The sequence below is a fragment of the Sus scrofa genome, chromosome 1 (genome assembly GCF_000003025.6).
Source record: "Sus scrofa isolate TJ Tabasco breed Duroc chromosome 1, Sscrofa11.1, whole genome shotgun sequence".
NCBI classification, from domain to species: domain Eukaryota; kingdom Metazoa; phylum Chordata; class Mammalia; order Artiodactyla; family Suidae; genus Sus; species Sus scrofa.
Window position 1 is genome coordinate 108,877,559 of NC_010443.5, and position 15,876 is coordinate 108,893,434.

Below are 15,876 nucleotides of genomic sequence, written 5' to 3' on the forward strand. Positions count from 1 at the left end.
GGCCAGATAGAACAGCTGTAAGTTTCCTAGGAAGCACACAGAACTCCAACTGGCACTTCATGGTTCTTTGGAAACCTAGGCGGGAGCTCCTTGTGCAGGCTCCCTAAGAATAGGCTGCCAAGGCAGAGGGACTCTGGGTCCCCGCACCTGCCTGCACGTGCCTTTATCTGTCACTAGTGCAAAGGCCTGGTGACATGTTAGGAGAAACAGTGTGATGGTATGACAGGTGGGGCCTTTGGGAGGTGGTTGGGTCATTAGGCTGAAGCCCTCTTTGCCCACCAGTTCTTCCTTTGGACAAGGAAGCAGAGTTATAAATAGAGTCCAGGTCTTCTTGACCTTGACTTTTATGGCTCACACTATTACAGTGTCTCAGAAGTGGAAGGGTTTTGACATTGTACTGGGCCTTGATTAAGGAAATGAAACCACAACTAGTCCTGATCATCAGAAATTGTTCTGAGACCTAAAACATATTAAGTGCCAAAATAAATCCCAGGTTAATTTAAAAGTGAAAGAATAAATATTACGACAAAAGAATTAGAAGAAAGCATGGGCAAATATTTAGGTAATCCTAAGGTGGCCAAGGCCTGTCTAAACACAAAAGCAAAAAGGACAAAATTAAAGGTTTAAAAAACATATATATTTTACATATATATACATATATATTTACACACATGTACACACATATATATACATATATATTAAATTAAATATTCTTATATGACTAAAAATCATCAAAAAATTAACAGCAGGAGTTCCTGTCGTGGCTCAGTGGTTAACGAATCCGCCTAGGAACCATGAAGTTGCGAGTTCGATCCCTGGCCTCGCTCAGTGGGTTAATGATATGGCATTGTGGTGAGCTGTGGCGTATGTTGCAGACACGGCTCAGATCCTGTGGTGCTGTGGCTGTGGTGTAGGCCGGCAGCTACAGATCCAATTTGACCGCTAGCCTGGGAACCTCCATATGCCCCAGGAGCGGCCCTAGAAAAGGCCAAAAAAAAAAAAAAAAAAAAAAGACAAAAAAAAAATCAACAGCAAACAAGTTGGGGAAAATATTTGCAACATCTATGATCATAGTTAATATCCTTAACATAAAAGGACTTTTTTTTTTTTTTTTTTGTATTTTTAGGGCCCCACCTGCAGCATATGGAGGTTCCCAGGCTAGGGGTCGAATTAGAGCTATAGCTGCTGGCCTACACCACAGCCACAGCAACGCCAGATCCAAGCCACACCTGCAAACTACACCACAGCTTGAGGCAACATTGGATCCTCAACCCACTGAGCAAGGCCAGGGATCAAATCTGCATCCTCATGGATGCTAGTCGGGTTCGTTTCCACTGAGCCATGATGGGAGCTCTGACAAAATTTTTAACGTGGTTAATTTTATGTGTATTTTACTACAATGAAAAATGGAGGGTAAAAGGATAGAAGTTATGCGCAAAGAGCTGAGATCTTGGATAGAAAGAAGAGATTGAGCTTACAGGGAAATTAATTTCCTTTATTTATTTGGCCTTGCTTGCAGCACGTGGAAGTTCCCAGGCCAGGAATCGGACAAGCCTCTGCAGTACAATGTCAGATACTTAGCCCACTGTGCCACAAGGAGATTTTGAATTTCCTTTACTACTCTGTCTTATCCCTGCAAGTGTTCAGAGACTTTCCAGATTAGTTCCCAAACTCTAGGATATGGTGAAGTTTTTGCTTCTTTTTGTTATCTATGGGAAAATAAGAAGACAGCCTAGTGAGTGTCTACAAAAAATTAAATGTTTTTGATGTTAAGAAAAGCCTGAGAGTAGTCTTTCATACCTGTTTGTTTCAGGTTTTTTTGTTTTTTTTTTCAATTGGTGATGATAGTGTAAGGTAAGTTTGCAAAGAAGAGAATGTGCACACACCTCTAAAATGTCTTCATTTGGCACACAAGTGAGCTGACAACACAACATAGTCCCTCCATTTAGGGGAAAATAATGACAAATCCAGACATTTGCAAAAAACTGCTCTCAATTTTCATGGATGACTTAACAGCAAAATTTCATTTACTATTCCATAATACATGGTATTCTGATAAAAATACCATTTCTTTCTTTTGGATTGACTGAGATAGGGAAAAAACATAATATCCAATAATGTCAAGGATGCAAAGAAAGGGGCATTCTCAAGCATTTATATCTGGATCGTAAATTGGTTTGACTTTCTGGAGAGTAAAAGTAATTTGGCAGTTTATATTATAAACCTTAAAATGTGCTGAACTTTTGATTCAGTAGTTCCTCCTTTAGGAATTTATCCTAAGGAAATAATCAAGATGGACAAGACTCAGCCACAAAAATGCTTCTTAGAGTGCTATTTCAATAGTGAAAAATTGGCAAATGGAGTACTATGTGTTAAGATTTGACAGAGCTGGTTGGTGGGTTGAGGGATCTTCATTATTGTATTCGTTTTCTATTTTCACTATAACAAATTGCCATAAAGTTAGTGGCTTTTTTATTTTATTGTCTTTTTGCCATTTCTTGGGCCGCTCCCACGGCACATGGAGGTTCCCAGGTTAGGAGTCTAATCGGAGCTTTAGCCACAGCAAGGAGGGATCAGAGCCGCATCTGCAACCTACACTGCAGCTCACCACAACGCCAGATCCTTAACCCACTGAGCAAGGCCAGGGATCAAACCTGCAACCTCATGGTTCCTAGTCAGATTCGTTAATCACTGAGCCACAATGGGAACTCCAAGCAATCTTAATTACACTTGCCATATAACCACACATTCTAGGGATGAAAACATTATCTTTGGAGGCTATGATTCTGCATATGCAATTGTATTAATCCATGTACTTATCTGTCTGAAAATATATTAACTAATATTTTCAATAGTATAAAAAAAACCCCAGCCCTAGTGTCCAATTTAGCGTATGGATGAAAAGAGGATTATTCACAGGATGAATGCTATGTGCCCATTAGAAGTCATAATGTAGGATAATATAGAGTGCCGGAGTGATGTTCATTATACAGTAATGGGGGGCAAGTCTATAAAAGAATATGCGCAAGAGATATGAATTACGTAAAACCAAACCCCAAACATATATGCAACTGACTAAAAAAATGTTTGGAAGGCTATAGGTCAAAATATTAAAATGTTTACTTCTCAACGGTGAGTTTAAATTTCTTCTCTTTTTCTTCACTTTCCTAAATGTGTATTACACATGGATTATTTTTTCGAAGAGAAATAAAAGCTGATCGAGAATGTCTATTTTGGACACTTTTCTGGTCAAGCGCCTCCCTGTTTTCTAAGCTTTTGATCAGACTCGCTCACACCCAATCCACAGGACTGTCCTCCTCAGCAAAAACATTTCAAGTCTGGCTATCGGTGACACTCAACCGTTTTTTCAGCCTGAGCTGTTCGCTCTGCAAAGTGTGATCCCCAGTATAGAAAGGAGAACAAAGCCCGGCAGCGAATCGGTGCTCGTTAAAACCGTTTTCAGGGCCAGGCAAACCCAAGGCACAGCAGCATCCCGCAAAGAATTTAACAACCGGTACCTTGGAAGCCAGATGAGCAAGTATACGAGTCTTTTATAATCTCACTGGCACATTTTAATGGTTTTAATTAATCACAGTTTTTAATACACACACGAACAGAACATAGGCATCTCCCACGTGCCCGCCCGCAGAGCGGCAGGAGAGTGGAGGGCTTGGCGTGGGGTTCTCGGACCAGCCACTCAGCGTGCCCAGCCAGGTCCGCTCTGCAGTGGTTGCCTGCGCTCCAGAGGCCCAACGTGGCTCCCTACCCGCCATACACCAGTTGAGCCTGGCCCCTGGCACCACCGGCCCGGTGTGAAGCTTTGAGGGCCGCGGCCCTAGCCTAGGGACGCGCTAGGATCTCGGGCTTTGGGAGCTCGGATGGGCGTGCCCCTCCGCACCTCCCCTAGACGGGTCGCGGGGATCGCGGCCGGAGCCCGCTCCCACCACCGAGAGGAGAGCCTAGAGTGGACGCGCCCGCCGCTCCTCCCAGCCTCCTCTATCCCGGAAGTTGACGCCGCGCTCCAGGTCGCGTGCGGCTCGCCGAGGGTATAGCATAGCTGTCTGGAAGGGCTGTGCTTTGCAAAAGGATCAACATGCCTGTGAGTTGTTTACTTTCAGGCTTCGCTTTGGTTTTGGCCGTCTCCATCGGCCGAGGGGTCCCTGGGGTGGGCTAGCTCGATGTCTCCGCGGGCCCCCGGGGTTCCCTGCCGATCGCGGCTCGGCAGCGCCGATCAAGCGGCTCTTTTCGCGCGTGGCGGACTTGTTGGGACTTGTCCGGGCGGCGCGGCGTGTCGGGCCCTGCTTGGGCGTGGAGCGCACGGTCTGGAGTCGGTGGCTGGGAGGGGACAGCTCCCGAGTAACTTAACTCTGCTCTCTTGGGTTCCGGTGCGCACCCGCGAGGCTTCTTGCTCTCCTTTCGCTTCGTGGTTCTTGCCTCCTCTGCCTTTTCCGTAGAAATTTCCTACTTGTTTCCTTTTTAAAAACTGTCTTCGCTGTTGCCATACACATTAACTCTATCTAGGACAGTCATGCGTCAGGCACTTAAGAGTTCTTGTCAGATCAGATGTTGAACCCTGGGGGCAGAAATCATCTCGATGTTGGCACTATCGGATCTACCTCGGCGATTTCTACTCTCGGCGGGTTCAGGGATCACGTTCTTACTTAACACCCGAGTTTTATTTTCACTGGAGACTGTTGTTAAAGTGAAGAAGAACGGCTCTGACCTTACCATATGTTTCCCGATCGTCGTAAAGCCCCTTTATGGGACTTGGAGAACACAAGCATTATAAAAAGTATTAGTGAAAGTTAACAGCCTTTAAACAATTTTATATATATATATATATATATATATGTAGAGAGAGAGAGCGCGCGCCTCTTCTGAGTATGACTGTTATTCTATTTTTGCATGTATATCTCGCCCATGATTAAATCTGCCAGAGTTGTGGTTTCATTCTAGTAGTAATAATATGCTTTTTTATTCAGTTGGCTAGAGATTTACTGCATCCTTCCTTGGAAGAGGAGAAGAAAAAACATAAAAAGAAACGTCTGGTTCAGAGTCCAAATTCTTACTTTATGGATGTAAAATGTCCAGGTAAAATTTCAAACCTTAATACTTTTTAAAGGAAAATTTCTGTAAGGATTATTTAGTGTGTTGTGTAGTGTTTAGATATAGGACCCTGGGTTGCATAGAAGTGGGATTAAATAATTGGAGTGTCATAAGGGTTATTTCCATAATAAACCACTGTGGAAACATTTGGGGGAGGGGTGTCAGAACATGGGACTCCAAAGCGGACATGATGTTTAACTTATTAAATCTTTAAGCTGTTCAGATGATGAGTTTTCTTTTTCAATATGCAGTGACAAGTATATTGATTCTTCAGTATAAAGCTGTGGGGCTCAACAGCATGGCCATTATTCAGGTGTAAACACTTCATGATTCTTTATTCGTATGTATTGGGAAATGATCATCACAATGTTTAGTTAATATCTGTCACCATGATTATAAAAATTTTTTTCTTATAAGAACTTTTAAGATATACTCTTAGCAATTTTCACATATTCAATACATTCAATACAGTATTATTAACTATAGCCACTATCATGCTGTATTTTAAAAAAAAAATTTTTTTTTAAGGCTGCACCTGTGTCATATGGAGGTTCCCATGCTAGGGGTTGAATCAGAGCAGCAGTTGCTGGCCCATACCACAGCCACAGCAATGCAGGATTCAAGCCTCATCTTTGGCCTACACCACAGCTCACAGCAAAACACTGGATCCCTGACCTACTGAGCAGATCCCTAACCTACTGAGCAAGGCCAGGGATCAAACTCCAGTCCTTGGCTCCTAGTTGGGTTTGTTACCACTGAGCTAACAACAGGAAGCTCCACCATGCTGTATCTTCACGTATAAAATATATACCAGATTTTGAAGATGTAGAATGGGGATAAAAAGCTTTGATTTACATGTTGAAATGATAATCTTTTTGAAGTGTTGAGTTCAATAGAATATATTATTTTTACCTTAAAAAAAAAAAAGATAAATTTTTTTGGGCCACACCCACAGCATGTGGAAGTACCCCGGCCAAGGATCAAACCTGTGCCATAGACCCAACCCATGCTGCTGCAGTGATATGCCCAACACTTAACCCATTGACCACAACAGAACTCCAAAATCTTGGCTACTCCAAAACCTTTTTAATGTAGCTACTAGTAGAAAAGTTTAAGCTGCATGTATGACTTGCTACTGCACGGCACTGAAGTTCCTAATCTTTTAAAGTTCCTAACCTACTACAAGGTCTTTAGTAGAAATGTGTTGAACAGGTGCTGGGATTTCCTTCTGCTTTTCATTTTTAACACTGCCTTTTTTTTAGGTTGCTACAAAATTACCACGGTTTTCAGCCATGCTCAGACAGTGGTGCTTTGTGTAGGTTGTTCAACAGTGTTGTGCCAGCCGACAGGAGGGAAGGCCAGACTCACAGAAGGTAAATAATTTAGCATTTGCTAACCCAGTGATGAAATTTTATGATTTCAGAGTCTCTCTCTTTACTAAAAATCAGTTTAAAAGAAATCTTAAACTCGTAATTACCAAAATAATTTAAAAAATTTTAGGAGTTCCTGTTGTGGCACAGTGGAAATGAATCCGACTAAGAACTGTGAGGTTTCGGGTTTGATCCCTGAACTTGCTCACTGGGTTAAGGATCTGGCATTGCTGTGAGCTATGGTGTAGGCCAATGGCTACAGTTCTGATTAGACCCCTAGCCAGGGAACCTCCATATGCCATGGGTACAGCCCTAAAGGACAAAAAGATAAAAATAATAATAATAGTAAATAAATTGCACTCTTTTAAAAAAATTTTATTGAAGTATAGTTGATTTAATTTCTGCTGTATAGCATAGTGATTCAGTTATGCATACAAATATATATTATGTATAATGTGTGTGTATATACACACACACACATACATACATACATATATACACACACACTTTTTTCAGGGGGGAGTGGCATATGGGAGTTTCAGGGCCAGGAATCAAATCTGAGCCAAAGTTGTGGCAGTGCCACATCCTTTAATCCACTGCACTGGGCTGGGGAGTGAAACTGCACCTCCACAGCAACCTGAGCCACTGCAGTAGGACTCTTAACCGACTGTGCTATAGCAGGAACTCCTGTGCTCTTTTTTTTTTTTTAATATTATTTTTCATTATGGTTTATCATAGGATATTGAACATAGTTCTCTGTTATACAGTAGGACCTTGTTTAACTCCTCCATGTGTAAAAGCTTACATCTGCTAACCCCAACCTCCCACTCCATCCCTCCCCAAAATAATATTTATATTTCACTATGTGCTGTTTTAGTAAAGAGATGCCCTGTTCAATTGGATAAGTTTGTACTTTTGACCTTGCAAATAATTTCTTTAACTATTACTTTTCTTAGTTTAGAATACCTAATTCTGTTCTACTTAGTTAATTTGCCAAACTTGGAATATTGGACATAAATCCGATTGGAGCAAAAGAATCACTACATATAGATTTCTGAAAACATAGGATTTAAAAATTTCTCCTGTAAATATTGCTTCATATGTATTTGGTACATATGATTTAAGATGGGTTTTAATCATTGCTAGCTGAGCAATAGATTACTATAATTGAAATGTCAGAGGTTTGATTTCTCTGAGCAACTACTTATGGTTAATATCTAATATTAATTCTTGCACTTCTGTGTACTAATAAAAAATACTTTTGTATATAATTCTCTTTTTTCTTTATGCTTTTTAGGGCCACCCCTGCGGCATATGCAAGTTCCCAGGCTAGGGTCAAATTGGAGCTACAGCTGCTGGCCTATGCCACAGCTACAGCAACGCCAGATCTGAGCTGCATCTGCGACCTACCCCACAGCTCACAGCAATGCTGGATCACCCACTGAGTGAGCCCAGGGATCAAACCCATGTCATAGTTACCAGTTGGGTTTGTAACCTGCTGAGCCACAATGGGAACACCTCTGTATAATTCTCCATAATAGTACTTATTGATTTATAATTCCATAATGATATTTGAAATCTGCTTTTGATATTTTGGGGAACTATGAATTTCATGTTATTCTCACTGGAAGAGTTATAAGTGGATTGGCATAAATCCAGGATCTATTTGCGTGACCTGGTGAGATCTCTGAAGTCATCATATGATATTTAAATATAGTATTATGCTTAAAAATGTACTTGCAAGATTTCCAAAACCTTTATATCATGCTATGATCCTAGAATTTTGTGCCTGTGTGCTGACAGATGATTAAAAGGGTATGTCTCTTTCCTAATAGGTCTGAAATGAACTCTAATCAGAATTACAACATTTGAGGAACAGGAGTGACAGTTATAGTCACACCAGAGTAAATTTAAATATAAAAGATTTCTTTTTAGCACAGTTCTGGTATAAAAGAATAAATAACCTATATATGAATATTAATCTAAATTAGTATTGCTAAAACTTAAGTGTTTTATATAAAAAGTACTTTTTGTCATTAAGACTCTATACCAGAGATAGAAGAGACTTGTTTTTAATGCTCTTGTGATTTCCTTTGCAGGATGTTCATTTAGAAGAAAGCAACACTAAAGATGCACACAACCTTTTGAATTTCGTTCTATCGCAGAAAGCCTTATCAGTTCAATAAATCTAGTTAATCTACCAAGATAATGTCATTAGGTTCAATTTTATAAGGAATACAATAGCACTCTCATATTTTGGTGTTAGTTTTTCAATAAAGTTTTGATTATGGGCTACTTAACTCTTTTTCTTTTTTTCAAGTATATGTGAGTATACTATACACATATATATACTGTGTATGTGAATTTTGGCTTAACTTTATTATTGTGGGGCCATGCCTGCAGCATGTTCCAGGGCCAGGGGTTAAACCTGTGCCACAGCAGTGACAACACCAGATCCTTAACCCCCTGAGCTAAGAACATAGCTTAAACATTTTAAAAAGGATATTCTGATTAGTTTGTGTCTCATTTCAAGAGCAGGAACCCTGAATATTTGATTTTTCAGTCCTTTACCAAATTGCTATAAAGGGGCTAAATGGAAAGAAGCATTATTTATTAATTCTAAATATAGTTTTGGTATTGTAACTATGTATGGAGATATTTATAGAAGTATGTTTAATGCAGTAACAATCCTAGTGTAATGCCTTGGATATATGTGCCCATAACATACTACATAATTTAGTACCAGTAACTGCAGTGGGGGTATGAGTTATAGGAAGCTTTTTTAGGTGAAGAAAATTTGAGAGGGAGAATTAAGAGTAGCATGATTTAGCTTAGTATGTCTTGGCTGGGGCAGTAGATGTTGAATTCTCTGCTCCAGACAGGTGAGCACTCCTGACTATAAAATGTGTTGAGTGGCTCTGTTACCTTGTCATTTTTATGGTTTATGAAGCTGAGTAGTTAGGAAATAGAGTGTATTTCTGTCTTCAGTCCCTCCATGACTGCTCCTTAGACTGGGAAGATAACTGCTTCTCATTCAACCTGTTGCCTTTAAGGAAGGTACTTAAAGACAGCCATTTTCTATCAAGAGATATTCCTGCATATACACTCCCAATCCGAGACACAAATCCTTTAACATAATCAATCATATCTCAGAGGAATGTTGCATTGAGGATTGAAGAACTATGGATAGTTTGGGATGTATTTAATAATATGGGGAAGTAGCTAACTCAAGAGCTTCCCTAGCTTTCTTGCTTTATGGCATCCTTATAGAGTCTCAGTAAGTTTTTCACACAGCCCCTTGGCCAAAAGAAATATCTAACAGTTGGAGTTCCCTGTTTGCCTAGTGGTTAAGGACCCAGTATAGTCACTGCTGTGGCTTGGGATTGCCCACCCCAAAATATTTAACAGTTAATTTATTAAGTAGTTAGGTTCTAATAACTTTTGAAAAGGTGAGGTTCTAACAACTTTTCAAACAGCCATTTGAAAAAAAAAACCATGTAAATTAAAAGCAAAAGTGATCATTTTTATCTCATTCCTAAATGACCTACTAATGGAATAAATGTGCCTTTTGGGCATTGCATTTTCTCAAAATTGGGTCAGAATGGACACTGCCATCCTCATTTCATCTACACTGATATTTCTTGGCCACACCCGCAGCATGTGGAAGTTCCCACGCCAGGGATCAAACCTGTGTCACAGCAGCAACCCAGGTGCTGCAGTGACAACACCATGTCATTAACCCACTGTACCACAAGGGAATTCCCTACATTGATTTTTGCATAGTACTCTTTAGCACAGCAATGGCCCCAAAACCAACTTCACCAAGATACATCATCAAAGGGAATGTGGTGCTATCTAATATAACAGAACTACCTGGAACTAGAAGTTTGCATAGTATCCAACAGACTTCAAGTATAAATGTTTTTCCCATGGTGCCCCGAGGCACCTAAGCTTGCACAGTTTAGGAACCTTGGTTCCAAGGAGAGCCAGTGGGGAAGATGGATATGGAAATATTCCCATATGGATATGGAAAGGAGCAAAACCTATGGTAACTAGGGAGCAGATTCCTGAAAAATTTCTCGGAAATAGTATCAAAAGAAAGAATGTTTTCCTCTAATACTATTGTTTATATTGACATCTTTTTTTTTGTCTTTTTTATGGCTGCACCCGAGGCATTTCGAATCCAGGCTAGGGGTTGAATTGGAGCTGTAGCCACTGGCCTACATCACAGTCACAGCAATGCAGGATCCAAGCTGCGTCTGTGACCTACACCACAGCTCATGGCGACACCAGATCCTTAACCCACTGAGCAAGGCCAGGGATCCAACCTGCATCCTCTTGAATACTAGTCAGATTCATTTCCACTGAGCGACGACGGGAACTCCACTTCATTTTTTAATGTAAATGCATTTTTAAAGGAAAGCTTACATCTTCCATAAATTAAAAAGTTACAGAATATAAAGATAAATAAAAATAAAGGGAAATTCTTGGCTTCTGATCTGATTGGGTAACAAATGATTTCTTATCTGATTGCCCTGTAAGTCATCTGATAAAGTTCAGATTTTTGAGATATACTGTAGATACCATAAAGTTCAACACTTTACAATGTAAACTGCAGTGGTTTTTTAGTATATTCACAACATTGTGGAACCACTACCACTATCTAATCCCAGACAATTTTCATCACTCCAAAAAGAAACCCCATACTCAGTAGCATTCACTCCCCACTGCTTCCTTCTCCCAGCTCCTGACAACCACTAATATACTTTCTAGCTCCTTGAATTTGCCTATCTTGTACATTTTATATAAATGGGATCATATAATATGTAGCCTGTTGTGTCTGGCTTCCTTTGCTAGCATAATGTATGTCATAGCCATTCATGCATGTATTAGCACCTCATTCCCTATTTTGACTGACTTGTATCCTGTAGTAAGAGTATGCAACATTTTGTTTATCTATTATCAGTTAGTGGACATTTGGGTTGTTTTCACTTTTTGGCTATTATGAATAATGCTTCTGTGAGCTGTGTGTACAAGTTTTTGTGTAGACATATTTTTAAGTTCCAAGGGGTGTTATACCTTAGAATTGCTGGGTCATATAGTAATTCTGTATTTAGGTTTTGAGGAATTGCCTGTTTTACAAAGTGGCTACATCATTTTACAAACCTGCTAGCAATGCACAAGTATTCCAATTTCTCTTCCTTCTTGCCAATACTTGTTATTGTCTGTTTTTTGATTGTAGCCATCTTAGTCTGTGTGAAGAGTTCTCTCATTAGTGTTTGATATACGTTTCCCTGATGACAAGTGATGTTGACCGTATTTAAATGTGCTTATTGGCCATTTGTATATCTTCTTTAGAGAAATGTCTGTTCAGATCTTTGTTACCTTGTAATAAGAATTCTTATGTATTCTACATACCAATCCCTTATATACATTATTTGCAAATCTTTTCTCTCATTCTGTAGGTTGTCTTTTTTACCATTTGTCCTTAGAAACACAAACATTTTATTTTATTTTTTTCTTTTTTTGGCCACCCCCGTGGTATATGGAAGTTCCCAGGCCAGGGATTGAATCTGAGCCAGAGCTGCAACCTACACTGCAACTGTAGCAATGCCAGGATCCTTAACCTACTATACCAGGCTGGGGATCAAACCAGGGGTTCTACAGAGACAAGCCAGATTATTAACCCACTGCACCACATCAGGAACTCCCCAAATATTTTAAATTTTTATGAAGTTAATCTAATTTTTATTGTTTCTTGTCTTTTGGTATCATATCTAAGAAATTATTGCCTAAACCAAGTTCACAGAGATTTGTGCTTATTTTCTTCTAGGAGTGTTACAGTTTCAGTTCTTATATTTTAGGTTTGAATTTTGCATATGGTGTGAAGCAGGGGTCCAACCCCCATTCACTAATTCTTTTCAATGGCTGCACAAGTTTGTGGTGTGGAAGTGCCATAATTTATTCATCATTATTCTATTGAGGGCCACTTTTTTCTAGTTTTTTTCTACTATAATCAGTGCTGCCATAAACATTTAAATATGTTCTTATTAACAGTGTTTTCATTTCTTTGGGTTAGATTTCCAGGAATGGGACTGCTCCTTGGCAAGATACTGTATTTTTAACAAGGGATTGCTTTTTATTACCAATATATGAAAATATTTTCTCCCTCTCCACCTCTTCCATTAATAAATGGAGTCTATATTTTTTGCCACTTTGATGATTAAAAGCTTGTTTATCATTGCTATTCTAATCTGTATACCTGATTGCTGATGAGTTTGGAAATGAAAAGAAGTCAGAATAAGCTACTATCTTCCAAAGATTCATTCTCATTTGCTTTTCTTAACAACAAAAAATTTGTCATATTAGAAACATAGCTAAAAATAGTAGAAATATACTTTTCTGTTGGTGCTGTAACAAACTACCACAAACTTGGTGGCTTAAAATAACAAATTTATTATCTTACGGTTTTGGAGGTCAGAAGTGCCAAACATATCTCTTTGGGCTAAAACCAAGGTGTACATTCCTTCTGGAGGTTCTAAAGGGAGAATATGTTTCCTGGTCTTTTCCAGCTTCTAGAGGCTACGTACCTATATTCCTTGGTCAGTGGCTCCATATCACTCCATCCTCTGCTTCTGGCATCACATCTCCTCTGACTCTGACCTCCCACCTTCCTCCTATAAGGACCTTTGTGATTATATAGGGCTCACCTGGATAATCCAGGATAATCTCTCTATTTCAGGATCCTTAATTTCATTACACCTGCAAAATCACTTTTGCTATGTAAGGTAACATTCACACATTCTGGGGACTAGGATGTGGACATTTGGGGGGGAGCATTTATTCTCCCTGTCAAAGAATACAAAGTTGAAAAATTCTCTTCCAAATCTGAAAACAGATTCTGTCTGAAATTAAAAAAAAACAAATGAACAAAAAACTCCATGCAAACAAAAGTCCAGGACTAGATGGATGGCTTCATTGGGGAGTTGTGCCAAACATGCCAAGAAGAACTTAAACCTATTCTTCTCAAACTCTTCTAAAAAATTTAAGAGGAGGGAATACTCCCAAAGTCATTCTATGAAATCACCATCACCCTAATACTAAAAGCAGACAGACGAGACCAAAAAAAAAAAAAAAAAAAAAAAAAAAAATTACAGGCCATGATACTGATGAACATAGATGCAAAATTTCTCAACAAAATATTAGCAAACTGAATTCAACAACACAAAAAAGATCAGACACCATGACCAAAATGGATTCATTTCAGGACCACAAGGATGGTTCAACATATGCAAATCAATCAATGTGATACCCCATATCAATAAAAGACAAAAACCACATGATCATCTCAATAGATGCAGAAAAGGCAAGTGATAAAGTTCAACGTCCATTTATGATAAAAACTCCTACTAAAGTAAATATAGAGGGAACTTATCTCAACAAAATAAGAGCTATTTATGACAAACCCATAGCCAGCACAACACTCAATGGTAAAAAGCTGAACACCTTCCTGTCAAAATGTGGAACAAGACACAGATACCCACTCTTATCGCTTCTACTCAACATAGTATTGGAAGTACCAGCCACAGCAATCAGACGAGAAAAATAAATAAATGTTATCCAAATTAGAAGGGAAGGGTAAAGTTATTATATACAAATAACATGCTACAATATATAGAAAGCCCTAAAGATGCCACATAAAAACTACTAGAACTGATAAACAAATTCAGTAAGGTAGCAGGATACAATATTAACATACATATAAGTTGCATTTCTTTACACTAACAATGAAATACCAGAGAAGGGAAAAAAATTCCTTTTAAAATTACATAAGAAAAGGAGTTCTAATTCTGGGCAGCAGAAACAAATCTGACTAGTATCCATGAAGATGCAGGTTCAATCCCTGGCCTCGCTCAGTGGGTCAGGGATCTGGCGTTACCATGAGCTGTGGCATAGGCTGCAGATGCAGCTTGGATCCCACATTGCTGTGTCTCTGGCATCGGCTGGCAGTTGTAGTTTCACTTTGACTCTTAGCCTAGGAACTTCCATATGCCAAGGGTGTGTCCCTAAAAAGCCACACACACACACACACACACACACGTCACATAAAAAAACCCAAAAAAACCTAGGAATAAACCTGACCAGGAGGTGAAAGACTTATATGCTGAGAACTATAAAACACTAATAAAGGAAATCAAAGACGATTCAAAAAAGTGGAAAGATATCCCATGCTCTTGGATTAGAAGAAGTGATTGCTAAAATGATCACACTACCCAAAGCAACCTACAGATTTAATGTGATCCCTACCAAATTACCCAAGACATTTTTTCACAGAACTAGAACAAATAATCCTAAAATTTATATGCAACCATTAAAGGTCCAGAATTGCCAAAACAATCCTGAGGAAAAAGAAAAAAGCTGAAATCATAACCCTTCCAGATTTCAGACAATACTACAAAGCTGCAGTAATCAAAACAGTGTGGTGCTGGCACAAAAACAGACAAATGGATCAATGGAACAGAACAGAGAGCCCAGAAATAAACCCAAACACCCATGGTCAATTAGTTTCTGACAAAGGACAAAAGAATATACAATGGAAAAAAGACAGTCTCTTTGACAAGCAGTATAGGGAAAGCTGGTCAGTTGCACTGTAAATCAATGAAGTTAGAACACACTCTCACATCTTACACAAAAATAAACTCAAAATGGCTTAAAGATTTAAACATAAGACATGACACCATAAAGCCCCTAGAAGAGAACAAAGGCAAAACATTCTCTGACATAAATCATAGCAGTGTTTACTTAGGTTGGTCTCCCAAGGCACAGAAGTAAAAGCAAAAATAAGCGAATGGGACTAAGTCAAACTTAAAAGCTTTTGCATGTCAAAGGAAACCACAAAACGAAATGAAAAGACAACCTACGGACTGGGAGAAAATATCTGCAAATGAGGCAACCAACAAGGGCTTAATTTACAAAATATACAAATAGCTCATAAACTTAGTAACAAACAACCCAATCGAAAAATGGGCATAATAGACACTTCTTCAGAGAAAACATACAGATGGCCAACAGCACATGAAAAGATGCTCAACACACTAGTTCCTGCTGTGGCGCAATGAGATCAATGATGTCTCTGTAGTGGCAGGGACGTGGGTTCGATTCCTAGCCCAGTACAACGTGTTAAGGATCTGGTGTGCTGCCATGGTGGCATAAGTTGCAACTCCATCTCAGATTTGATCCCTGGTCTGGGAACTCAATATGCCATGGGGTGGCCAAAAAGGAAAAAAAAAAAAAAAAAGAAGATTAACATTGCTAATTATTAGAGAAAAGCAAATCAAAACTATAATGAGGTAGCATCTCACACCAGTCAAAATAGCTATCATCAAAGAGTTTGTAAATA

General features: G+C 39.2%; 1 protein-coding gene across 1 annotated transcript; it reads left to right on the forward strand.

Annotated features, from left to right (window-relative positions):
- On the forward strand, positions 3,772 to 8,776 carry RPS27L (ribosomal protein S27 like). Its single transcript, XM_003480338.3, has 4 exons — positions 3,772 to 4,099; positions 4,983 to 5,091; positions 6,369 to 6,479; positions 8,576 to 8,776. Exons 1-4 carry the CDS (start codon positions 4,094 to 4,096, stop codon positions 8,602 to 8,604), a joined length of 255 nt encoding a protein of 84 aa, XP_003480386.1. The 5' UTR covers positions 3,772 to 4,093; the 3' UTR covers positions 8,605 to 8,776.